The sequence below is a fragment of the Bemisia tabaci genome, chromosome 2, assembly GCF_918797505.1.
Source record: "Bemisia tabaci chromosome 2, PGI_BMITA_v3".
Lineage (NCBI taxonomy): Eukaryota > Metazoa > Arthropoda > Insecta > Hemiptera > Aleyrodidae > Bemisia > Bemisia tabaci.
Genome location: NC_092794.1, coordinates 16,784,533 through 16,810,773, shown reverse-complemented (window position 1 = coordinate 16,810,773; position 26,241 = coordinate 16,784,533). Strand labels below are relative to the sequence as shown.

General features: G+C 34.6%; 2 protein-coding genes and 1 long non-coding RNA gene across 11 annotated transcripts in view; 2 read left to right on the top strand and 1 right to left on the bottom strand.

Moving 5' to 3' along the window:
* The window catches only part of ema (C-type lectin domain containing ema), a 20,085-nt gene extending 12,525 nt beyond the window's left edge, over positions 1–7,560 (top strand). For 5 of the 7 annotated variants that reach the window (XM_072296777.1, XM_072296778.1, XM_072296775.1 and 2 more), the window contains 5 exons: positions 814–935; positions 2,399–2,520; positions 3,576–3,641; positions 4,897–5,009; positions 5,580–7,560. In XM_072296777.1, the coding sequence (XP_072152878.1) occupies positions 814–935; positions 2,399–2,520; positions 3,576–3,641; positions 4,897–5,009; positions 5,580–5,765 (609 nt within the window). In that variant the 3' untranslated portion in view covers positions 5,766–7,560. The remainder of the gene's footprint in view (positions 1–813; positions 936–2,398; positions 2,521–3,575; positions 3,642–4,896; positions 5,010–5,579) is intronic. The other 2 variants (XM_019046432.2, XM_019046434.2) reach the window with 2 other exon arrangements.
* Positions 700–10,693, bottom strand: LOC109033710 (uncharacterized). Of its 2 annotated transcripts, none has more exons than XR_002009073.2 (4): positions 10,153–10,693; positions 5,449–5,658; positions 2,330–2,585; positions 700–925 (listed from the first exon to the last, which is right to left on the bottom strand). It is a non-coding gene; the product is annotated as an uncharacterized lncRNA (long non-coding RNA). The 2 variants fall into 2 exon arrangements; XR_011899244.1 differs by having other exon boundaries at positions 2,484–2,585; positions 10,153–10,683.
* Positions 8,808–26,092, top strand: LOC109033709 (trehalase). Of its 2 annotated transcripts, XM_019046436.2 has the most exons (12): positions 8,808–8,982; positions 14,327–14,545; positions 15,091–15,178; positions 16,551–16,828; positions 17,125–17,260; positions 17,722–17,965; positions 19,655–19,779; positions 20,719–20,852; positions 21,288–21,454; positions 22,211–22,412; positions 22,753–22,949; positions 24,169–26,092. In XM_019046436.2, the coding sequence occupies exons 2-12, from the start codon at positions 14,365–14,367 to the stop codon at positions 24,307–24,309; spliced, it is 1,893 nt and encodes a 630-aa protein (XP_018901981.2). In that variant the 5' UTR covers positions 8,808–8,982; positions 14,327–14,364; the 3' UTR covers positions 24,310–26,092. The 2 variants fall into 2 exon arrangements, with proteins under 2 accessions (XP_018901981.2, XP_018901982.2); XM_019046437.2 differs by lacking the exons at positions 8,808–8,982; positions 15,091–15,178 and having other exon boundaries at positions 14,405–14,545.
* Positions 26,093–26,241: the final 149 nt, after the last annotated feature.

The window sequence follows — 26,241 nt, the reverse complement described above, 5'->3', positions numbered from 1 at the left end:
GTCAAGTGATGAAATTTAACTTTCTGCCCTCCAATTACTTTTTTATCCTCTTTGCGCCCAGCTTTGGTATTTAATCAGTCTTAAATTAGTTACATAGGATTCTTCTAATCAGTCTTAAAACTTATCTGAATGTTCTGAAAATCGAAATGTGCAGCAAATAAAATACATTTTGTCGGAAGACAGTAAAAAGCAGCTGTCTAAAAGCTTTTACTTTGCTTATTTACAAGTTTTCAAACCCAGAAAAACGCCAAAGTAGCAAAAAGCAGGAAGAAAATATTATTGCCAAGTTTCTTCAAAGTGATTATTAAGGTCCTGATTTTAACTTGACTGTAATATACCAAAAACTCAATGAAACTACATCTCATACCTTTCTACCATCTCTTACGTTTTATTCATGGTGTCTTGGACCTGGTAAAATAGGGAAATATCGAGATTCCTCAGAGAATGATAAATTTAGCGAAAATCAGGGGATTCCTATGGTCTTGAGAGCAGAAAATTTCCTCTCTGGCTATTTCAAAACCACCATATCAATTTGATGGTCTGTATCGATAGAGCATTATAAAATTTATAAAGAAAGAAAAAAAAAAAAAAAACAATGAATTTAATTTTAACTTTGGAATAAACAGTTAACCTTGATTTTAATCAGGGATTTGCCTCCAAAAAATCAAGGAATCAGCAGAGAGCAAGAAAATTCAAAATTTCTGGACAACATAACCTTATTTATTGAAAACAGAGCAAATCCTTTTATCCACCTATTAATAATCTCGGTTTGTTAAAGTGAGTACCTATTTTAAGTGTGTATTCTGGATACAGGTTGTTGGTGATAAAGAAAATCCGCAGTGTCTATCAGTCACAATGCACCACTCAACATCTGGAGCTCTGACTGCCAAATTTATTTTCGATGATCATGTCAGATGTATGGCTGCTAAACAAAGGTACAATTTTCTATCATAGTTCATAGTTCATAGTCCTAGTTTTTACACTTTCTTAGTCAAAATCTTCATTTTTCTCAGAAGTAGTGCTACAGATTGGTTTTGTCAATAATTTTTTTCATTTTGAAGCAATACTCTTGATTGTATGACCTGCATGTTCAGTCATAAAAATTTCTCGCAAAATTACTGTCACAGGAGACACTAAATTTTATGAATTAAATATTTGTTAAGCGTTTCTTGAACACCCTGTGTTACATTATGGGGGAGAAGCAGTGTTTGGAATATTCAAACTCCTAAATAGAATTGAACTTAAAGTATTTATTATGGCTGCATGGTTCCTTCTTTATTGCTAGAAGAGTCTGTTGAATGTAAGAGATACAGGCAACTGAATACACTGTATGGGTACATTTGCTTGAAAATCACACTGGGCACATCAAAGAAGTTTCAAACCTAGTCCTTGGCATGCTATCTGCGTGATTTGTAAAACGCGCTTTTTCAAATTTACTGGTATGCAGGCAGTTTTTCTTGGTGGCCAGAAGTCAGGTTTGCCCGCAGAGAGACTTAACCTAAATAAACAAATAATCTCGCGAACTGTTATAAACTCTCCTTGCGTAAGATTCAATTGATTCAAAGCTGTTGTTTTTGCAAAATAAAGAGAGAAAAAGAAAATCAACGTCTGGAAACAATTGAAGTCTTACATTAGAAAAAGTTAGCAAAATCGTTTGTTTACTCAGGTTAGTTGTTTTTCGTCCTCTGCCTGTGCAAACCTGGTCGGCGGTGACTGAGGAAACCTGCCCACAGACGCAGGAAATTTGAAAAAGCATTCCATAGACTATGCAGATTGTGCGCTAGGGAATAGATTTCGGACTTTTTCGGAACTTGATTTTTGTGTAAATTTGCCTGTGGAGAGTATATTAATTAGACTGTATCACTTGCATGCAACAGTCCCATTCTGACTGGAACGAACATGATAGAAATTAGCCATCAAGAGGTTGCAGAGTTTCCTGAAAGGCTTGTGGTCAATTCATTTCTACCAATTTCTTGCCATTTTCTCTATGGAGAATTTACATTATCTGTATCCATCTCCAGAATCTTCAAAATTACATAACTTTCATTATTTTAATGAATGTTCTGTTTCCATGCGTACATGGTAACATACTTTATTCTAAGTCTTACTAATAAAACAGCTGCAGTAAGACCTGGATATACCGGATTTTATGAGACTGACGAATTGATCCGTTAAATCACGCAATCTGTCAATTCGAATCAGCTGGAAGTCCTTGAAGGGACCAGTAGATTGTTCCATTAAGTTGAGGTCTTACTGTATATCCTTAATAGCTATTTTTTGATAATTCTCATGGGGTTAGAAAGATTACATCTTTTGGTATCTGTCTTACCTCCTTCCTTGTTATTTCTTCACTATCAGAGTTTCTCAAATTTCTATCCACTATATAATTTTTCTTTAGATTAACCAAAGCTAGGACCATCGCTAGAGTGCAAAAACTGAACCAACTGGCCAGATTGTTCGATCTACCTGTTCAAACTACTCACTCTTCGCCTGGTTCACGAATGTTCTTCCGCCATCCGCGTAAGTGAAGTCAACTTTCAACAGCCAATCAGTATCGTGCCATCTGCAACCATGTCTTGTTAAGCCTGCCGTAAATTTTGCAACAAATTTCAGGATATAGCATGCAATGTAATATAATGAATGATAATATTCAGAGAAAATGATACAAGGATTTAACTTGTCTTGATAAGGATGGAAGCGTATTGCCAATAGTCATGCAGGCAATTCTCAGATTTTGCTTTTTCTTATATTCTACTAACACTGAAAGAAATCTGATAATCTATTAGTGTACTTTATCTTTGCATTTTGTGTAAGTATTAGCTTCAAAAGCCCCTTACTTAAAAAATTATCGAATTTTGGGGTCAGGTTTCGTTTCCTTGTACTGCCACTTAAACATCACTGCTAATTGGTGTGAAGGACGATGAAAAATTGTAATTTTATGTATTTTCCCAACTTGAGCAGTCTTAGGTTATTAGCCATGCCACGCTCCCCCAGATCAGACCGAGTTAGGATTTGTTCGTGATCATGTGTAGGTATTTTAATTTTCCTCAACAGAATCAGAGGTCATATTGAATGTGTATTATTTTTAACATGACTAAGGGTTTTGAAAACTAATAATGCAAGTTCAAAACAAGTACTGAAATCGATATTCATTTTGATAAAAAAAAAAAAAAAATTGGGATGTCAATGAGAATTTAAAATGTTTGAAACATTAGCTCCAGCGTGAAGGAATAAATATTTGACAGGGAAGCAAAAACAAGAAATTCCTTCCTAACTTTCCCTCATTTTCAAGGAATATGTGTTTTCAACGGGTGTGGCAGTGATGCATAGTTGTGCACTGCCTCGCTAGGATTTAGCCTTCCATGTCCTGCACGTATCATTATGCCAAAAGGCGAGGGAGGATTGCCTCAAACCACAAAATGTGAATATTTTACATCTCCGGAGGGTTTGAGACAAACTTTTATGTATGTTCTCTACAAACACTCTAATGGTCATTTGCTTTCTGTACCTGTAAATCTATCCTCAGCAAACTTTCGCTTCCTCAGTTGTTATCATCACTTTAAATTTATGTGCAGGATCTGGCGGAAGGAGACTCCCCGGTTTTGCTGCTCCCATCAAAGTCCCGTCTAGTTCCTTTGCTGGTACAAATTTCATTCATCCCTTCAAAATCTTTAGCTGATAATGACCTCTTTGTCCCCTCTCAAGTTTTTTTTATTTTTCTTTTTTAAAATTCAGATTTTTTGTGTGGAGAGTCATATTCAGTCTCAACTAATGTTTGAGGATTAGAAAGCTCTAGAGAAAGCAAGATTATTTTTTTTTTCATTCAAAAAGTCAAAATGTTTTTTCTTAGAATAGCAAAAGAGGTTAGAGGTTAGAGTTTTGTCGGGAAAAACGTCCAACATAAAAACATTTACTGGCCTAAGAAGTATTTATTTTTATTTGTTACATTATTTATTTTACTGAAGATACCAAATTTTTTGTGTGATGACTGAAATGGTTAATTTCTTTGGTGCATATGTCCCGAAGTATCTTACAGTCATAATGATCGTAAGAATTTATCATCAACTTAGTAAGTAAGAGAAAAAAAGTGTCAGCCTTGACCGAAAATTTTCTCTTGTCCAGTGCTGCATACTCTGAAAACCTTTTTCTTTTGTTCTGCCTCCGCTCTCTCTTTCCTGTGTTCTGAATTTTTTCCTCTTGGTCTTCCTTTTGCAATTCTTTTACATTCTTCTCGCAAGCTTTTTTCTGTCTTGAATTTTAATTTTTGCCTCCTTGCTTATTCTGAACCATTTATTTCCTTTTCATTGTTTTTTTTTAATGTCCCAATCTTACTTATTTACCCATGGAAGCATCATGATCTATTACTCAAAGTTCATTTTCATGAGGATTCGAAATTTATTACAGATGTACATGTAACTGAGAAATCTAAGATAAGGGAATCACTCTGCTCTATGACAACTGCCATGCTAGTTACCCTTGAATTGTCAAACTGAATGGCAAAATCTCTGATTGTTACTACAGTCTGTTCTCTGAAAAAAACACACTAGTTTTGAGTTTCAAAATTCTTGGGATAAATTTTTAAAAATATGAAAAACTACCGGAACTTTTTTTAGGAAAAAGTAAAAGTAGTATTCATGTATATTATATTAATTTCAAATTAATTGAAAAAAAAAACCAGAAACAAAACAATCATATGGTATTGAAATTTTCCACAAAGTCTTGATCTGAAATTTTTCGTGGTAACTTCTTAAAATATATGATGGGAGTAGAGAAATAAAATAGCAACTAATCCATCTTGTTCTTTCAATTAGAGTTTTAAAATTCACATTTTTTTTATATGCACCATGCAATGTTTTCAAAAGTTTAATTTCTGCTGTTTTTTTTTTCCACTTTTAGCAGCAAAGAATGGCAGTTCCAATGGTCATTGTCGGAGTTTGTCTAGCTCTCCAAAACCTTCCACAACCTATTGTCCCAATGAAGACATTCCCTTAGAAAATATTGCTTTAAAGGTATGTGTGTGTAGTTTCCTTAACAAAAAACAATTCTTGCTCGTTGAAAGTATACGAGAGTCATTTGTCTAGCTAAGCTCCCTATTACTTATCTACCAGAGAAGAATCAAATTAGTAAAAATATACAGTTCAGAAATTCTTTCATCTATTAAACTAGCCTGAGTTTTTGAGAATTTATCCGGGGGCTTACTAAGACAGCTACCTGTCACTGCATGCCCATCTCTCAGTGCAATTGCGAATTGCAGCAACATATTCTCAGTTTGGTTACTTTGTCGGTTTGAAATTTTTGATCAAATAGTTTATGAAAAAAATCAATTTTGCAGAAAACATCTACATCTGGAGTTTGTGCTCATCTCTCAGCGTACCCTAAATAAAATAACTCAGATGCAAGTATTGGCCATCATACCGTCACATTTTTTTAAAACCATCAAAAACTTACCTCATCGTTTATTTTGATTTGATTTTTGGTAAGTTTTGCTCTGAAGCAAAGGATAAACCACGCTGTAAACCATGAACTGAAGCAGCCAGTGTTCATCACTTTCATTTGGTTTTTTTTGCATTTATTCACAGACAATTAATCCAGCAAACGTGGCCTCATCTGTGGAAGAACAATCTGAGACCAGCAATGCAAGCTCCAGCCAAGATGCACCTGTGAATGATACAGCAGAACCATCAGACCTTGAAACCTCTTTCAGTCAGATTTCTGTCTCCAGCAAGAAAACTGCGCGACGGAAAGGAAAAGTAGAAACAGTATGAGACGGGGTTCGTAAACTCCGTCGAGGGTTATTCAGCTTCTAGCTCATATATTGTACATTCATCATAATGTACTCTTTTAATGACTGAACTGCGAAAATATGTACCTGGCTCTCAGGCTGTGAGTTCAAGAGCAGATCTTTCTGTGTAATTCTACACCATGAATTTTCATTTCAACAGTATATCTGTAGATTCTTTTGAAAAAAAAAAATTGAGGTAAATTAACATACTTCAACTTACGATTTTCCAAGCCATGAAACTTCATGAAAGTTCTTGAATTATTGCAAAGATGTAGGTAAATTTTCATTAAAAAATAATTGATGGTAAATAAAGGATTATAAAGCACTGATGAAGATTGAACTAGATTTAATTAATTGAAATTGGTTTGTATTGAACTAGCAGCCATATTTATTTTTCAGTATTATTGTACAGCCCAGAAATATTTAATAATATGTTGTCTGGATTATAAATTTTCTTTTTGTGCTTTCAACTAAACTTATAAGAGAGGGAATAGTCGAAGAAAAGCCATAGGTCAGCCAAAAAACATAATTGCTTGAGATTCTAAATCATGAATCAATTTCTTTTCAGGTATTCGATTAAACATGATTTCAGTTAAAAATGTAGCTCATAAGATGAGCTCATCTCACATAAAAAAGGAATTCTTGATAACCATTTTTTTCTTGTAATATTTTTGGTTGAAAATAGTTGCTGAAAGGAATACAGTAAGGGATTCCTTTCTTTTTTTTTCAAAATTAAAAAAAATCCGTGTCTTTCATTTCACACTATGCAATACATCACAAAGTATCTAAGCAAGAATAGCTTGTGCACCATCAACTTCTCCTTTTCCCCCGCAAACTGAGTAAGGCTTATTTTCTTGCCTCAGAAATATCATAAGTGTAAATGAGTCACTCTTGACAGAATATTATTTTTATTCTAAAGTGACTTTTACTCTCAATTTAGAATACAAAGAATTTTGAGGTGGAAAATTGTTTCTACACACAAGAATGCACCAACTTACTTATTCATTTGATTTCAGTGACATGTATTGGAATAGTGGGCCGTCTGATTTCTATTTTTTTACAGATTTATTTTGTATTAGGTGAGTCGGCAAAAACTGAATGGACAAGGCCGTGCACAATGAAAACATAAAATTATAAAGTGAAAAATAGGATATTGTATGCAGTCTTTGTAAGGCACTGTTCATTTTTATTGCCAACATGTTACAAATGCTTCTTTGTGCGATGGAGAATTTCATCATATTCACCGTTAGTTCCCAAATTACCTCAATGAGGAACAGCTCTCCTCAAATGATCTATTTTTCTTTGTTCGATATTTGATCAACTGTTCTCTCCAGTAACTGTTTCAACTTCTATTGTCCTGTCATAGAATAATCGCCTCTTTTTTAAGTATGTCTGTTCGCATGTCTGCACAGTAAATGTATGCATGAATATCTTTATTTTTTCATTGTAGGTACTTTGTTATTAGGTATCTAGCTAGGAAGAAATCATGCTGGTTTGGTAATGAATAGTTGAGTTTATGAACTGCATCCTGCAAATAAGGGTTGGAATAACAACTGAAGGAATTCACTCCATTAAATTCGAGTCTAATTCTGTAACTATTCCTGTGAAAAGTCGTGTACAGTGTTTTTCCTAAGTTTTTTGTAGATAAGCAGACTGAAGTGATTGTTTCGAATTTGTTGTTTAGTAACGTTGTTTTGTACAGAATGATTTTTTTTTTTATTTTGTATTTTTTTTGCCAAGTATGATTCAACAAATAAACGTTGATCTGATTACATAAATGCAAATGCCTTTTCTTTTCAAACATACTTTGTTTTCAATCGGATTTTTACTATTCAAGGGATCAATGTGCAACCAAACAGAATCTTTCAACAGTACAACACTATTCATTGATTTCCCCAAGATTTAAATAATAAGTAATTCTTTTTTCTTCTCCATATAATAGAATAAAGTCTCCTAATCAATACTTCGAATACTTTATACTTCAAATTAGAACTATGAAAGAATAATTTTTGGGAATAATCAGCTGATCTGCCCTTTTTAATGTATTGATTCCTGCTTTTGCCAAAAACTCAAAGCAAAACTTCAATAATTTGACGTTAGTGTTCTCCAGTATATAATTGCCTCAAGTGAAATATGCAGATGTATTCTTTCATATCTCTTGAAATCCTTGTTTCATTTACCCACTTTTTTATTTAGCCTTTCTTATTATCCAGGAGGTTGCTGTTGCTTTGGTGTCCCATTACAAATGGACAAATTTTTTAAAATCGACAAAACTTCTTCCCTGCTTTTAAACCTTGTTGTCGACCTAACCAAAGCTGGGGCGTCCTACTGCAGTAAGGCTCTAAAAGTGGCAATGATGCCAGAAAAATGTCTTATTCACATTAAGGCAGACAAAGTTTTTCCCATGCAATATTACTTCCTGGTCCCAGAAGAAGTTGTCTTATAAAGAAGAAAGGGAAGCGCCAAGAAAGTATCTTCCAGAAATTCTCAGCATTTCCGGTCACATCAACTGATCACAGGGAACTCTTTGATTGCGCACGAAACTATACTGCATTGGAAAAACTTTGGTTGCTTTATTATGGGTTAAGACATTTTTTTGGCATTCTTGCCCTCAGAGCCCTTCGGCGTTAAATGCTCCAGCTCTGATTGGGCTGACCATTGTTCTAATATCAGGGAGAGCAGTTCTGTTGATTTTCAGAAATTTATCCATTTTGACGTGAGAGATCAAAATGACAGCCACCTCCTGGACTACAGATAGATAATACGTCCGTAAAATGGATAGAATTCATGAATATTTCGAATGAAACTAGGATTCAGGCTCCTCAAAGTAGAACTCATCGCGGTTTTTTAAAGTTTTGGCGGTTTCTGAGGATGGCTGAATTTGACCGATCGGGCCAATCAGCATCTTGTAAACATAAACATAACCCTAGTGACGGGCATGCTGTACTGCGCTGCAAGACTTACTTCACGGCCTCGACCCTATATTTTTAACGTTTTTCTCATTCTCACCATATGAAGGAAGTGCATAAGTTCAAGCTCCAAGGTTGCGATTCCGAAATTTATTGATGAAGTTTTTGTAAACTCCTATTTTGTTCTCTTCTTCCCTCTCAGCATTCAAACAACTCAAACCAAAGTGTACTTGTTAGTTACTCTTGTTTCTTCCTCATCGTTTTTCATTCAGCAGATTCAATTCCTTGAAGGTAACAAACTCCTCTGATCATTTATCATTCAATTTTTTCCACGCTTTATCCGAAGCACAACCTTAATTTGAACACGAACCTCCCAATTTAGACAGTGATCGTTTGGCTCAAATTGAATGTTGCCGTACTTGAGGTGCATGGTAGATTCGATTGATCTTATTTATTCATTTGATATGTACCTGATGCATACTGCACCCTAGTGAGGAGCATGATCTAGTTACTAAGATCAATTATAGTCCATGCCAAGTAAGTTTACGCACTTTCAGACTAAGATGGATGAACTTCCATCTTGTTTCTTCCAGTTACTTTACATGCAAAAGTGACATCAGACGATCTTCTGTCACAGTCTAGAAGTGCATAAACTAATTTGGCGATGACTCTACTATTTGGGCATGCTCTTAAATTACTATCGCAGATTTTCAGGAAACAGCTGTTGTCAAAATTCAAACTAGAACATCCTGAGCCATTTTGACTAGCTCCTATAAATAACTTTTGAAGTGTGGATTGTTTTTCTAATTTATCAAAATTGCACCAAAAATTTTGAGAAGCCCACTTCCTGGAATGACCATTGTTTGTAGATACTGGTTGACTGATGTTGCATGAACATGACCTCTGTCTGAAGGGCTTTTTTTTATCCGTGGAACGCAATGGTAGCAGATCAGGCTGGTTCGACTGGTCTAACTGCAGCCTTAACCAACCTCAGCCCACCTCGGAAGAGTGGTCCAAGAGTTCCACTGGAACACATGGAACGCACTGGAACGTGCCAGTGGAACAGGATAAAAAGTGCTGCGTTTTGTAACGATCCTCCGCGGTTCGGATTAAAAGAAAGCCCTTAAGAGTTCCTTGATCAGTTAATACAAAGAAGAAATTTCATACAGTTTTGAAATTTGGATGTCAATCATGATTTTAGCTCTCAGTAACTTTTTCTTGGATGTTTTCGTCTTTAGGTGCTTGTCGTGAAGTTTTTCTACTCATTAGTTCAATATTTGCTTTTCATTGAAATTCCTGAGTCCAGATCAGGAAGAAAAGTAGATCAGACAGTTTTTTTTTTTTTTTTTTTTTTTTTTATTCATGCCTTTTTCGAGGACTCAAACCAACAAATAATCTTTTAGAAATTAAAAAGGAGGACTTCATGGTTCACCAGGGCCGATGATGATGATCCGAACTTACTGTGCTTTCTCCAGTGATGAACACTTTTTTTGTAGCTAATTAAGATGATTGATGATCCACAATCATTAAAATTTTATCTTTGACTCGTTTGCGTATTACTGTGAAATTTAAAGTCTCCCTCTTTGAAAAGTGGGCATTGAAAAATCAAAATACTGGGAAACTTTAACTGAAGATGTAGAAAAGATGGAGGATTTGTGACGAAACCCTCCCTCCCTCAGCAGCAGGTCTGGAGAATGTTTATGTCCAATCGAAATATAGAACACAAATTCCATGATAAGGTGTTATCAGTTGCCTCCAATCTCTAAGTAAGTATCCCACCATATGTGATCGATAAAAATTTGAAGATTTCAATCTCCTTTAATGCAGTACGAAAGAGCAGCTAAACTATGATAAAAAATTGAGGGAATTATGACAATGTACTAATATTCGAAGAGAGATGTGAGAGTTCTCGATATTATCACATACTTCTCAAACTGGTGTTTTTGTGGAAGAGGGAAGGTAGAGGACGTCATTACTTTTTGGCACTCCTGAGATGGGCCACTGTGCGTCCCATAGGATTCCATCCTTTTTGAACCCCTCCCCTCCTCATCAGAATTTAATTAAGGCCTATTTTAGGTGAGAATTAAAACCCACTGTAATATACCGGGTGATCCAGACCACCCGTCCTCTATCTCTATCCAGAGAACCCTTTGAAAATCGAGTTTTGAGGGCCAGGCCCACCATCAGGGTGGGGATACTGGGTCCAAGGCCCGAGCCCTGGTACCATGGACTCAGTATCCACACCCTTGTGGCGGGCCTGGCCCTCAAAACTCGATTTTCAGTGGTTCTCCGGATAGAGACAGTGGGCGGGTGCTCTGGATCACCCGGTATACTTACAAACCACCATGAGAAAATATAAAGAATAGAAAAACTTCGAATAAGAAGGAATCTTTTTCAAATGATACTCTAATAGTGGTTATAAGTCATTGACCTCACCATTGCTGGACACATGAGCATTAAATCATTTAAACTACATTTCATAAGTATTGAAATGCTAATTTGTAAGAAAGAGCAGCTTTAAACTTGATTGTTTAAGTATTAATTTTTATCAACTTTTGTTAAAGACGTATTTCATTATCAAACACTTTGAGTTAAGTCCAGATGATCTCGTAACTGGAGGGCCTCTAAAACTCGATGACTACTTGACCCTTTATCTCCCAGCAAATGATTTCAAGCACTGGAAGCAGAACTTGAATATATCTCTTTTGCCACTCTTTTTGCAGTTGAATTAATGACCTCATCGACTGAATCCACGTCTATGCATGATGAATGGTCATTGCTCATAGTTTTGCTGGCATTTCAAACCTACTTCATTCTCCTTCACTCACATCTTATCTTAAAATTTGTTTCATGTGCTATTTACTACAGGTGGCCTTCAGAGTGCATACTCACTCATGTGCATCTTATCCTCTTTCATAATAAAGCAAGTAGCTTATTCGATCATTCTATCAATGAAGGCTGTCCGTGTTCTCAAACTATATTTTATTAGAGGTTTTTATGATTTGTAAGAGTTGCAGAAATTTCATTCGAGCTGCAGAGAATTTCTCAGTCATTGAATCCTTCTTTTATGAAATTCATTGAGTCTTTGAAAGGAAATCAGGGACAAAATTAATGGGTGGAAGTAATTAGTATTTTAAGTACAGAAACAAATGCATGAGCACTGAATTACTCGATGTAAAGGAAAGTGTACAGCCCATGAGCTCTCTAGTCCCTTTTCCTATGCCATATTTTAATGAAGCACCTTTGTAAAAGATAAAAGTTAGCATTAAAATTGCATTAAATTTTAAAAATTGGGTTATCAATTCAAATAACAGATTGTGGGGGGGGGGGGGGTCTGAGCCGACATCAGAAGAAGGACATGGCCAGGTCTACGTTGCTTGGTCAAGGATGAAAAGATACCACGTATACGTATACTACGTATATTTTCATCTATGGTTTGATCTCTTTTTAAAATGTAAAATATGAGCTGAGATTTTGAAGCATTATAACCAAGATAGGCATTTTTGCAGTTTCACGGTTCATATGTAAAATACAGTTATACAGCTATATTTTAGGCTAATTGATGATAGATTTCAGATTTTAGACAAATTGCTCCACAGATTGGCCCAATAATTTGGAGCTAAAGATGCATTCATTGTGTTCATTTTCATTTCATTCTAGTGACATGAATGGATTCAAAATGTATCTCATCAAAAAATTGTCCCCTAATTTTTTCTCTTATCTGAAAACTTCAGTTTTAAATGAATAATTAGGTACACTCCTTAAAAGAATGAATGACGTCAAAGAAAGACAGCACTTACCTCCAACATGTGCTGCAAAACGTGCCTCCATGTCACGTCTTTTAAATGTCAAATTTTATCACTCTGCCGCGAAGCCAAATTTTAATATATAAGCATTTAACCCCTTGTTTAATTCACTGCAGCTGCAGAATTAAATCTAGGGATATGATATCAATATTCATTCATGAAACTCTTCAGAAAACACTCAAATTTTATCGTGACAGATTGAAAAACCTTAAATTTCTCATCATGAGTGACACTTAAAGGTTTATTTACATTCCATTTTAATGAAAAAAAAAAAAAAATCTTGAGCTGGGTCTGTTTATTATTTTATGTGCTTGCACAACGTTTGTTTAATTATTGTGCGTCTGTCTGTGTCATTTTTTAACCTCCTTATGGTCTGATCTACTATAGGTAAGAGACTAATGCTCAAGGTTACTTCTGCATTTTCCTATCTTTAACGGTTTAAGTACCTCATATTTGTTTATTTTCTTCTTCTTTGTAACTAAGGAAAGAATTTCAAGGGCAGCGAGGGAATAAGTACATTTATAAGACCTTAAATAGAAGAAAAAACATTTCCTCTCAACGACCCCCCCCCCCCCCCACCATTGCCCTCTTTAGTGCAAAAATTAGATATTAGATAGAATTTATGATATGAATGCACATTGTAAGTCCAAGAAAAATTAAATAGTTAATTAAAATAGTAAAATCAGCAAATTAATTAGGTATTTAACAACCATCTTAGGTGCAGGGAAATGTAGTAGAAAAAGGGCAAGGAAGAGTAATCAGTTGTAACAAAAGTGGCAATAAAAACTTAGTATTTTAACATATCTAACGTTTTTAAAATTTTATTCAGAAATTTCAATCAATTACACGACATTCTTGTTCCATACTATTTTTTTTAATTCTATCTATTTTCATAGTTTCAGGAGCTAATTTTCTAGAAAAGCATTAATATAATTTGAATTCCATTCAGCAAACAGGAACTTTCCAGTGGTACATCTTTCATCTTCATGCGTTTGCTCTTTATTTTCTATTGCATTGTCTTATTTAACCACTGTAGTTTGTATCATGATTCTTAAACATTTCTGTGGATATTTTAGTAAAATTTTGTACTTTTAAAAGCACAATGTTAGCCAAAGAATGTTGATGGTAATGATTGTGTATTTTAAAAATGAATATTATGATGTTGTGATGACTTGCACTAACCCCAGAGGGGAGTAAATGCATCAATGGCAAAATAAATAAATAAGTGGTGGGTCTCTTTGATGGGGGTTCTTTGGGGTAAAGAGGAGGGATGAGCATAAGTTTGCAGGCCTGGCCCTCTCAAAATGCTTGTGCCTCCCTACACAAAAAAATTCTAACAGCATGGAGCTCTCCAAAGCTAATGCATTCCTCGAAGAGTAGATGACTGTATTACAAGCTATCCTTTCACACACAATTTTTTGACACGCTCATATGTGTGTAAAAACTAAACAAATCAAAGCACTGTCTAGTAGAAGACTAATCGAGGGGCTTGGAGAAGAAGCGGCATGAGTGCAGTTTTTGAAAAAAATTGAGTTATTAATGATTTCAAGTAAAACTAGTCTAAATGCATATTCTGTGATAAATTCGCTCCTGATTTCCAATTTTTAAGCATCAAAAAGTCAGTTTAAACTTTCTCTCTGCCATAAGGATCTATGTAATTTAGAAGCTTCAAACAAGTATCTCTTGAAATAGCAAAAACTGTACTTATGTGCCTTATTCTCCAAGCCCCTCAATTGATTCACAGGTCTTAAATTTTTAAACATTCTATAAAAATCAGCACATGGGTTCCTTTTTTTCTAATAACTTTTCTCTTTAAATTTTTGCTACAGATCATCCTAAACTCAGTGTCCAACCACATTTTAAAAGAATGTTGTGGCAGACCTTCCCACACTTACTGGCCCGAAGTGCTAATTTACTTCTCAGTGATCAAAGCAAAGCCGGCCACAATTTGCACATCTTTCAGCTTCAACTCCTGTCAGACCACCTGTTTTGGCCACGCAGGCGAGTGAATAGGAACAATCACTATTTTGCAGCCGGAAGGAGAAAAGGTGAGCTAAAGTATTCAGAGCTTTCATTAATTCTTTTCAGAATTGAGAGAGATGAAAGGAGACAAGAAAGAAAGAAGCAAACAGAAGAGTCCCTACCCTCCACCCTCTCTTGCTCTTCAACTTGACCACTTATGAATTATGCTAAACACTTCACCAGGTTCTGCTCAGATTTTTGTTATTCTTCTCTTCCTTACGTCAGTTGTTTTTCACTCCTTTTAAGATGCTAATTGAGATTTTGTCTAATCTACATTGATTGTTGTCACTCCTGACAATGAGATTGATGGGCAAGGGGAAGTGGGGTGGATAAAGAGCAAGTAGATTTGCTATATATTCGTAGGAGATTGGCACAAATTCAGCAGTCAGCTTTTCCAAGATTTCACTCTCGTACGGTGGGGTGTGAGCTTTGAATCTTTTTCTTGTTCGGGGTTTCTTATTTGGATTCTCAAGTTTTCCCAGCATTTATACATTTAATGGTTGCAGAGTTTTGATTTTGTTGTAGTGGTAATTTTCCGTCCCCAAAATGCGGTTTTTATTGGTTGTTTCAGCCGCATTAAATGCAGTTTGCTTATCAACAAGCCTTGATTACAATCTTATTGATGATTATAATACTAACTACTTACCCTCTTGTTACAGGTAATTTTTTCCAAAGAGTATATTTTTCTCATTTATTTTTTTCTTTTTGATTTGAAATGTAATTTTTGACTCAAAGCAATAGCATTTTAACACAATTTCTAGTTTTAAAAGTTTTTATGACTATAAATGGAACATTATAAAGAAGACCCTAGAGTGATGAATTAAAATTAATATTCTTAAAAAAAAATATGTCATTATATTAACTTTACCTTGTTTGTCAACCGTTGATTTGTGAGTTAATCTCCCCGTAAAACGATTTTAATTTTTTGAGCATTCATCTAAATTAAATTTTCATGTCGTTTTAGTAATTCAATCATCACAGAGTAGACTCTCTTGCAGAAATATGTAAATATTAACTTGTGTAACCGTATATATCGGATATCAAAAATGAAAGAGTCTACTGTCTTTATAAAGTAAAATATAAAATTAAAACAGTGAAAAAAGATAAAAGATACTCTTTTCACTACCTTTCACTACTTTCATTACTCTTTCATCTGTGAGCATATTGCACCTAAATATTTAGCTTTTTCAAATGCTTTTATAAAATAATGTTTTCCATTCAACATTCAAGTAATCTTGCACAACTTTTCAACTTTAATACTCGACTTAAAATTCGGTCAAAATTTAATCAGTAATTTTTTCTACTTTGCATAGTGTGTTTGTTTTTGTATTTTTCCCTTTCTCCTTTCTTTTTCAAATTGAATGCCTCAATTCAACATTAGTCTAATATTTTGAACCTAATCTAATAAAATATTAAATTTTATCAGGAGCAGGTAACATTCTTATTAATTTTTAAGAAATTCTTTTCTTAAAAAAATTCTACAAAAAGTGAAGCCCCAGCTTATTTTTTTCTGCTGATACCACCATTCCAACCAATTAACTATCAAAAAAATTCTGAGAGGAACAAGCAATTTCAAAAGGAAGTGTTTTTCTGCTGCTTCTAGCTTTTAATAATAACTTTTTTAATGGAAGAGAGTTTATGTAGAGGGTAGAAAGAGTCATTTATTTAATACTCAAGAAATGTTTATTTTTTTTCCTTTTAATGTTCTGAGCTGCGCCCTACTATTTTTTCATGAAGAGGAGAAAAGGGAACTTTGAACTCTTTGAACTTTCGATTGTTTCAGTTTTCTTGCCTAATAACTCTGCTTATTTTAAAGCCCTCATTTTGGTGGCAGTTAATCCCTGTCAATCTTGTGTTGGAAGTCAACAGAAGCTACCATCCATTGTTAAATAGATTGCTTGAAAGAATTTAAAGCCTAGGTTCTTTGTGAGGGCATGCCTATGTATGATCAATGTTAATTTGTGGTTGTGAACGACAAATAATGGACCTGATGGTAATTTTTTTATCCTCATTGTCTATTTCCTTTTACAGCAAAATCTACTGCGACAGTGAACTCTTGCATGATGTTGAACTGGCCCACATCTATCCTGACTCAAAGACCTTTGTGGACAAGCGGATGAAATTTTCTGAACCCTATATTCTGTCCAAATATGAAGAACTAAAGGCTAAGAATGAGGGAAAACCGCCTTCAAAAGAAGAGCTTGTCGATTTTGTCTCAGAGCACTTTGAAGATGGAGATGAACTCGAAAAGTGGGACCCGCCTGATTTTAAACCTGAAACAACTCTCATGGCCAAAGTTTCGGATGAAGGTATGATAATCAGGAAGTTTTTAAACAGCTCAGCCTTATTTTTTTCACTCTTTTTTCCGTTTTGTTGAATAAGGTTACCAATCGAAATTAGCTCATAGACAAATCAAAATCTGTGATGAAAGTAAGAATTGTAGAAGAGGCTCACCTAATCTAAAGGTGTGGGAGGAGGAATATACAGAGTTTGGGACTTCAAAGCCCTGAATATTTCCTCTGTGACATCCTCATTTCATTCTTCCATCGTTTTCTATCACATTTTGTTATAAACTCTGACTGGCAGTTTTTTGCTCAATTTACAGGTTACAAAAAATTCCTGAGTGGACTACAACAAGTTTGGAAAATTCTAGCCCGAAAGATCAAACCAGAAGTGAATGAAAACAGTGATCGTTATTCATTGATATATGTTCCAAACGGCTTTTGCATTCCTGGTGGCAGGTGAGTTACGCCGTCATATTGTCTCCTTCCTTTCTTTTGATCTCTTACCTTTTAAGGTTATTTTTGAGTGCTATATCTCAGGAGCAAAATTATTTTTTTCAAATTAAATGTACTTAAATTATAAGTTCTTTTTTGAGAATTTTTAAAGTCAAACTAGATTTATATAGAATGTCTTCTGAATGACAAAGTATAATTTATACCAATTGTTTCAGTATTGAGAATATCTTATATCAGTAGATATATCACTGATTTACAGTTGCAATTAAAGATATCAATAGTGATTACTACAAAAATTTGATCTCGGGACTTTTCCCCTCCTGTATCAAGAACCGTTTTGGAATGGTAGATAAAATTGATCAAAAAAGATTTTGCTCTCTTAAAAGTCTTTAAGTCGAGATATGTTTTTTTTTTTTTTGTTTCATCATTAATATAAAGTTAAACACAGTAATTTATGGCCTCAGGTTCCGAGAGCTGTACTATTGGGACACATACTGGATCATCAATGGACTCCTTTTGAGTGACATGAACGATACAGCCAAAGGAATCATTGAAAATCTACTAAGCCTTGTCCAAAAGATAGGTTTCATACCGAATGGCTCCAGAGTTTATTACTTGAACCGCTCACAACCTCCATTGCTAATCCAGATGATGAATAATTATTACAAAGCTACCAATGATTTTCAGTTCATCAAAAAAAATATCAAGGTGAGTTCATTGATTCATTTGGATTGTATTAGCTTTTTCTTGCTGTAAAGAAGTTGCAGTCCAACTTTATTTTCCATCCTTTTTGACCTGGAAATTTTGAAACTTAATTTGGTGTGATGGTGAATACTGAACACAAAGTTGAAGTTGATGAAGGCAAGAGCATTACAAAGTTATACAACATACAATACGTACACAAAGGTAGATTTTGTCTGATCGTAATTTATTTGACCCTTCCAAGTACTCAAGATTCTTACAAGTGTTGCTCTTATCATAATTGCACATTATTTGTTATGTTCACTAGTTGCGCACTTCTAGGATTTGGTAGATAAATCACTTGGCACTTAAGTGTGCTACGTCATTCAGATTTGCTACGTAATTTCATTATCAATTTCTATCAAGTGTTTTTCATTCCGCTTTTTCCTCTAAATTCTCGATTTTATCGTTCACTGTTTTCATGATTTTCCTGAACTCCAGTTCAGTTGTTTCCCCTCTTATTTTTCTTATCATTGTGCTTTTCTGCTCAAAACAATTTTTATTTACTTTCCCATCCTACCTAGGAATCTGAAGAAGTTTTCAAGCTTCGACTAATAGCATCTTAATGGTTAGTTTGTCAAGTGGTTAATGAACCAGGTGTTATTTTTTTGCAACTTCAGAAGATTTTTCTAGTAGACAGAGGAGGAAAACACACTCATACAGAACCAGTGTCTAAAATATTCTCTTGTTATCAATGAGCCTAGTTTCTGCACAATGATAACAGTAAATATTCATCGAATATTTTAGGAACATAATGACCCCCCCCCCCTCATTGGAGAATATGTCATCTTTTTGCCCTGAGCAAAATCTCAGAAAACATATTCATTGAAGTTCATCAAATTTTCAATGTTTTGAATTCTTGAATAAGCATGATTTTTTCATTTTCATGTGTGAAAATTTGATCAAGATTAAACATTAGCAAAATTATTTAAAAACACAAAGATAAAACACACTCACTTGCGTAAAATTGTATAAAATAATAACCGGGACGCGTTTCGGGAGCTTAGCTCCCATCCTCAGCCGCGACTGAAGGTGTTTGTTTACCTCGCAGCTCATTCTGCCAATTTGCCGGGTTGTCATGTTTGTCGTCGATAAATTTGAACAACACATTCGTGGCGCCCGACTCGTCAAAATTGAAATTGTTGTTCCGCTTTTTGTAAATGAAAATATTCTCCCATACATCTAACAGTTTTTGCTCCTTTACTTCCTTGAGGAGCCTGGGTTCAAAATTAATATTGTGTCCTGTGGACCAAAAATGGTGTGCCACCGCCGAGCGTGTGATTTCTCTGTTTTTCATATTCCTCACATGCTCTTGGCCCCTGATTTTCAATGATCTTTTCGTTTGGCCCACGTAACATTTGTGGCAAGTGTTACAGTTGATTTCATATATCCCAGGTTTTGCAGAGTCATCTTTTTCTGTTGTTTCTATTTTCTTGCTAAATCTGTTCATTAAATTGTGCAAGTGAGTGTGTTTTATCTTTGTGTTTTTAAATAATTTTTTAAAGAATTTCAACTTGTGTAGTCCCCTAACGGTATTAAAAGTAAACATTAGCACCCTATATTTTTACACTGATTCGCCAACAAAGTAATACATATATTACAGTACTTCGGAATCCCATTTTCTCTAATAGTCTTTTACATGTTTATGCTGCACAGACTTTGACAAAGGAGTTTGAATGGTGGCAGACGAACCGGAAAGTAAAATTTATCAAAGACAAAAAAACTTACAATATGTTCCGATATTATGCTCCCTCAAATGGACCAAGACCAGAATCTTACAGGTAAATTATGTAGTTCCTATTATGATATTTTATCTACTTTTTTTCAGTTTTATTGCTCATAGAATATTTCACTTTTTGTCCGTAATTACTAAATCTTAAATTTTAATGTACACTCATTGAAGTTTTAAGCAATAATGCTCATAATTTTTACGAGCCGTGTATTTATTTTAGTGATAATGAGTGACACTAACTTTTTCAGGTCTTTCACTTTCTATTCAAAAATTATTCGTTAAAAAGCAAGTTTAACAACTCAATCTCAGAAAAGTGTTTGCCTCAAAGCTAGTACATACATTCCTTGAGATACATTTTTTAAAGTCGTTCATCTGCACAAAACATTTTATTTTTTGGATGAAATGATTTTAATTTCATTCAAATTTTTGAGTGAGAGAATAAAATTTATCAGCAGCAGCAGCATCTTTCTCCAACATGTAGAATCCAAGAAAATCGGTGAGCAATTCATCTCAATAAATCTTAATGAACCAGTCATAAGAATGAATAATGAATTCCTACTTCCCAAAAACGTGGCTTAGAGTCATCAATATTTTCATAATTGTTCAATTGCTACCTCATTATCTTGATGATCTGGAAGTTAGCGTCTAAGTGCACTGATGGTAATCCTGCAAAAATCAATACCTCATCAGTAAATGATAATCTCTGTTATACTCTCTCATTCTCTCTCTGATTGTTATAATACTTGCCCTACAACCTCGGCTCATCACAGACCATCTAATTATGAGACATTGGTCACTCAATGGTAGGAATATAAAGTAATCCAGCAAATAAGCGGAGAATTGCCCCCTAAATTGTATAAATTGCAGAAGAAACGTGAGTTTTCTGTCTTCTAACTTTCATCATTATGCTAATTTGCAAGTGTTGACAAAGTAGCCTTCATTTTTTTATTATTATAGAGATATATTATTATATTTTATATTCTTATAGAGAGGATTATGAAATTGCTCAAACCCTTCCATCTGAAAGTGAGCGCACCCGATGGTATACTCGTATCAAGTCAGCAGCTGAAAGCGGGTGGGATTTCTCATCTAGATGGTTCATCAAAGACGGTGCAGGCAATGGTAAGTTTTGAACTTGCTCTTATAGATTTAAGGTCAAATGATGAAATGCCGGGGATGATTTCTTCGTTTGTTTTGTACTTACTCTAATTTAGTAATGATACGTTCATTTGAACTTCCATTAACTGAGTGAAAAAATACTTTTTTCCAGTTCAGCTTTGGAACAAATAAAATTTATCTAACTCTGAAACCTAAATTCTCCATCTTGTACACCTGTGATAGCACTGTTTTTTTACTTGGTATTTTATTTGTAGAAGGAAACGCCATGAATAGAATTGGACTGATCCTAACATGCAAGTTTGAATCAGAAAGTCAGAAATTTTGATAAATTTAAGCTAGATTCTTAAGCAGTACATCTCATTTATTGTAAATGAGTTCTCAAGATCAAATCATTTATCATAAACTGGGGAATTTATTGAAACAATTTTCTGTTTCAAGGCACACTTCTGGATGTTCACACGCCTAGTATAATACCTGTCGACTTAAATGCATTTCTCCACAAGAATGCTGTCTTACTGAGCGAATGGTGGTACATGATGGGCGATAAGTACCGAGGAAAGTACTTTAAGGAAATCGCAGAAAAACTTCTTGCTTCAATAAATGAGGTATGTGCTGATTCAATTTTTTAAAACCGAGTCCTTTTTAAATATAAAATGTTTGTGTTATTCAACCCTGAAATTATCATAAATTCCTTCTTCCGTAATCATCCTAAACTCTAAGATTAGATATCTATTTTTTGAAAACCAAATCACTCTTTCCAAAAAAATTCAATTCCCCAAAGAAAATAAAAGATTTGATCTATGGTAGAAAATCTTCTTTAGTTGCTGATGTGTGACAAAGCTACAATATGGTTATTTTTATTTGAACTACAAGGAATATGATCAAGGGTCTTGGTAGTACAGTTTTGATGGCATGAGCAGCGCTCCGCAAAAGCGCTGCTTCCTGTTTGCCAGTTGCAATATTGATATCCCTACAGAAAAAAGACCAAGTTACACCCTAGCAAGTTTGCAATCTGCTCTGTTGTATGAGAGTAAAGATAAATAATTTTAGCTTTTTCTATTGAGATGGGCAAAAGAAACGCTTGATAACCAATAACTTTTTTACGTATTCAGTTAAAATTTTCCAGTTTGGACTATTATCCCAATCATCAAGGGGATAACTTTGGCAGGGGAGGAGAGGTCACGACCCCTCAATCCTCAAGGGGGTCTAAGGAAGGGAGCAGTCTCCAAAAATTTCAACATTTTCAAATGGGGATCTCCCAATTGTGACGTATCTTTGGATGGCGTATCAGGCGTTTCTTTTACCGACTCCGGTGTACCTGCTTGTTTCAATGTTTGAATTTCTCATATTTTCTTTTAAAGGTTTTATGGAATGAAAACATTGGATCCTGGTTTGACTATGACTTAATAAATAAACAGCACCGAAAATACTTTTTCCCTTCCAACATTGCCCCACTATGGACTGAGAGTTACTCTCAGCCGAAAAACTTCATGGCAGCCAAAGTCATTGAGTACATAAAACGGGAGAAAATCATCAAGGATGACTACACTGTTCACTATCATGGTAGGTACATCTTCATACAGAGGTGCTTATCTTGTCTGACTCACTTACTCTTAACTCTACTAAACTTATCAAAACTATACCAAAAGCCGTCAATGAAAATTTTAGTGCCTTTGAGCTTTGCTAGTCTTGAGTAAATTCGAGATCATTCTATAGCCTTTACTTTTTGTGGGAGAATATTAATGAAGAAATTTGCTACAGCTTAAAAAAGTAAAAAAAAAAGATGCCCTATCAACTACATTGAAGGAGCAGAAAAAAATGAGCATGAAAGTACAAGTCAGGCACAAAAATCAAACTCCAGGAACTTTTAAAAGACGCTGTCATGTTTTTTAATCATTTTCAGGTATACCTTCTTCTTTGGAAAGGACAGGACAGCAATGGGACTTTCCCAACGCATGGGCCCCTGTTCAAGTGTTCTTGATTCAAGGCCTTGACCGCACCAATGTTCCCCAGGCGCAAGCAATCGCCTTGAAGCTAGCACAAGACTGGGTCCACTCCAACTACCTTGGTTTCCAAAAAACTGGTTTTATGTATGAAAAAGTAAGTTAATTCTCCTGTGTTATGGAACATTTTGATTTAGAATAATTTTTTACCAGTAGCCTCAAAGAGTCATTTCCATCAGACAGCAAATGTGGTTATATAACTTCTTTTTCCTTTTTTCCTTTTTTTCTTTGCAGTAAATATTGAACAAACGCTATCATTCTCTAAGCAGAATGCGTTTGATATTGAAGAAAATTTTTGGTAGTCAACCGTTTTCGTTCCAAGCTTTTAGGATTGCGAACAACTCGTTTGCGTAAAATTTTCTCTCCTTCCCTAGCAGATTCCCCTCATAATCAATGCCAAGGTTTAAGATTTTTTAAGTTGTACTGTGAAAAACCCTCTTGTAATATTGAGCAAAATTTTTCTGAGCTTTTCCCCCCTTTTTTCATCGCAGAACTTAGTTCTTACTTAATAATCACAGAGATGAGATTGTGATCCCTTATCCTCCCCCATGACCAGGTTTTGATGCTGATGAGAAGACCACAGTCGCATTTTGTTCACTACGATCAGCATCGTGGGCGATATTAGGGCCATCAGAGTTATGATTCAAGATGTTGAACTGATTACCAAGCCTCTTGAGAAATTTGAAAATTTGAGATTACTGCTCAAACTTCCATATTCTGCTCACCAGGAGCGCTTCAATCAGCATGAGCTGATCAAAGCGCTTCAACTGATCGTCGTTCTGCTATCAGAACCTTGAGAGTGATTGAACAGATGATTATCAAAAAAAATGGTGACCTCACAGTGACATGAAAGATACCGTACCTCTTTTTAAGTCTAACATAACGCGGGACATCATACTCTGATGGCACAATATGGCGACTAATGGAGCTAATGGCAAAAAAAAAAAAAAAAAAAAACGCCGGTCGGTATATCTGTATCTGGGGTCTGATACATAAATGTAGAATCGACTCAACATACCAATGTTGTCCTATGTGTATTAGAATGAGACGAATGGACAAACTCAAGTATTGTCTTTGCTGGCTCGTGTCTGCTAAATGTACTAATTCGAAACTCAATCAATTAATTAATTAAATTATACTCGATTAATTTAAAAATCTGTCTTAAATCATGCATGTCCTACTTTTCAGTTGTTATCATGTCCCCATGAGGTGCATTGAAATGATTTAAGAATGAAATTACACTGAACATCTTTCAAAGGACACTCAAATTTTGAAGTATCAACTTGGTGCTAATCGTGTACATCTTATTTTTCCAGTACAATGTGGAAAAGGCAGGTGACAATGGTGGAGGTGGAGAGTATGAGTCTCAGATTGGTTTTGGATGGAGCAACGGAGTCGTTTTTGAAATGATGGATCGTTACGCCACAGAACTCTCCTCTGCAACCCTCACCAGATGATGGAGTGCTCTTCAGGCAGCCCTAAATGAGTGACTCAAGAAAGTCGTGGATAAGCAAATTGTGATATTTTCTAGCCTTTTAATGTTAAGTCTCTCCTTGACTGGGAAACAGAGTCAAGTAAAAAAAAAATTTAGCTCAGTTCCTACTTGAAGTACCTTGTTTTGCCGGACCGAAAGGTTTAGCCGATCTCTTTTAGTTAGTGTTTGCAACTTGAAGGTGTCAAAGATTTCTTCAATTCACACAATGTCTGCAAATATGATGAGGTAAAAGACTATGAAAGTTCAGAAAAAAACATTTTTTGACAGGACCTCTCCGCAGTATGTATGTATTCTCTGAATATCTTAGTTTCTTAAAAATTATATTTGTTTTTCTGTTTGTTAAGTCAACAATGGCCATTTGTTACATAAGAACTCCAATTTCAACAAAATAGTACAATGAAATGCAAATTATTTCAGTAAAGACGTTTTAGATGAAAGTCTCTTTTGAGAGAAATATAAGTTCAAATGGGTTTTGCACAACTTTATCCTCTCCAGAATGCAAGACATTTGCGGACATTGGTTGCCTTAGGTAGATTTTTTGCTTTTGTTTGTAAAGTGTATAAAATAAATGTACATAATTAAGTTTTTGTATCGCAGCTTGAGGCAATAATTTCAAAAAGGCCAAATTGAATTTAAATGCATGAACACCAGCAAATTAATAGGAGCATAGCTCAGCCATCAATTGATGTTTCTGCGATCAGTTAGAAGTACAGTCTTTATGACTTCTGCTGAATGTCAAGAGAGGAACTTGTTCACTTGAAACCAGACTTGATAATTTATTATTTATTCATTTGTCTCGGCAGCTATGGCAAATTGTTGAAAACAATTTTGAATTTTAAAAAAAAATAATAAACACTTAAGTTCTTCTAGAAAAATTACTGAATTTGAACAAAAAATCACTTGTCTAGAGGTGCTTCTCTTCAAATGGTAAACCTCTAAATTCCAAAGTTTTAACTTTTGACTTTTTTAAAAATGTAGATTTTATCCGTGAAGTATTTTTGACAAGTTTTGCATTCAAGAAGGAATGCGTTTATAATCATTTCAATGTTGTACAGTTTAGTTCCTGTTTAGTCATATGTTTTTAATTTATTTTCAAGTCAAATTTTATATTGTTTGCATCTGTGTTTAAATTATGTTACTACTTAAACTGCAGAACCGTGCAAAGATTAAGGCAACAATTAGTTTCTTAAATTATTTGATGAGAGGGTTTGTAGCATGATATCTTGCAGTAGCAGGTACAACATTTTTATTTTTAAAACATAAAAGTTACCTATTTATTTTATCAATCCACTTGCAAATGAAGTAATTCAAACAGCTAAAACTTATCAAAGAAAATGACAGATGATCATGGTAGACACTGAAAACCACCCTACTTTTTAAAGGAAATAAATTTAATTTTTTTAAATCTTCCATTGAATATGTTGTTTTATTTTAAATCTTACGTTTCTATCTAAGGATGTCACTTTCAAATTACTTCTTATCATATTGTGTTCAAGATACATAAATGCAGTTTTATTCAGTTTTTTCTCATTTTGACCAAAGCTGATAGGTAATCTCTCCTTTTGAGCTAGTCAGCTCAAGAACTAATTTATGGAGTGTATTGTATCTTAGGTCCAAATGTATGTATCTTTTCAAAACGCACAGAAGTGTTAATAAATGGTAATACATTTTTTCAAACACAATTTTTTTATTTGTTAATTTCATCTAGTTTTAAGTACCACGTGCAATAAAAGTTGTTTCACAAAGTTGTTGTAATCTAATTATACTCTCAAAGTTCATCATATATTTTTTACCTCCAAAGCAGTATCTTCATGTTGTACACAAACAAATTACTTAGTTGATGTGATTGTGTGAGGTAAAAACGCCTCCAAGGTGGAAATTTGAATAATCCAGT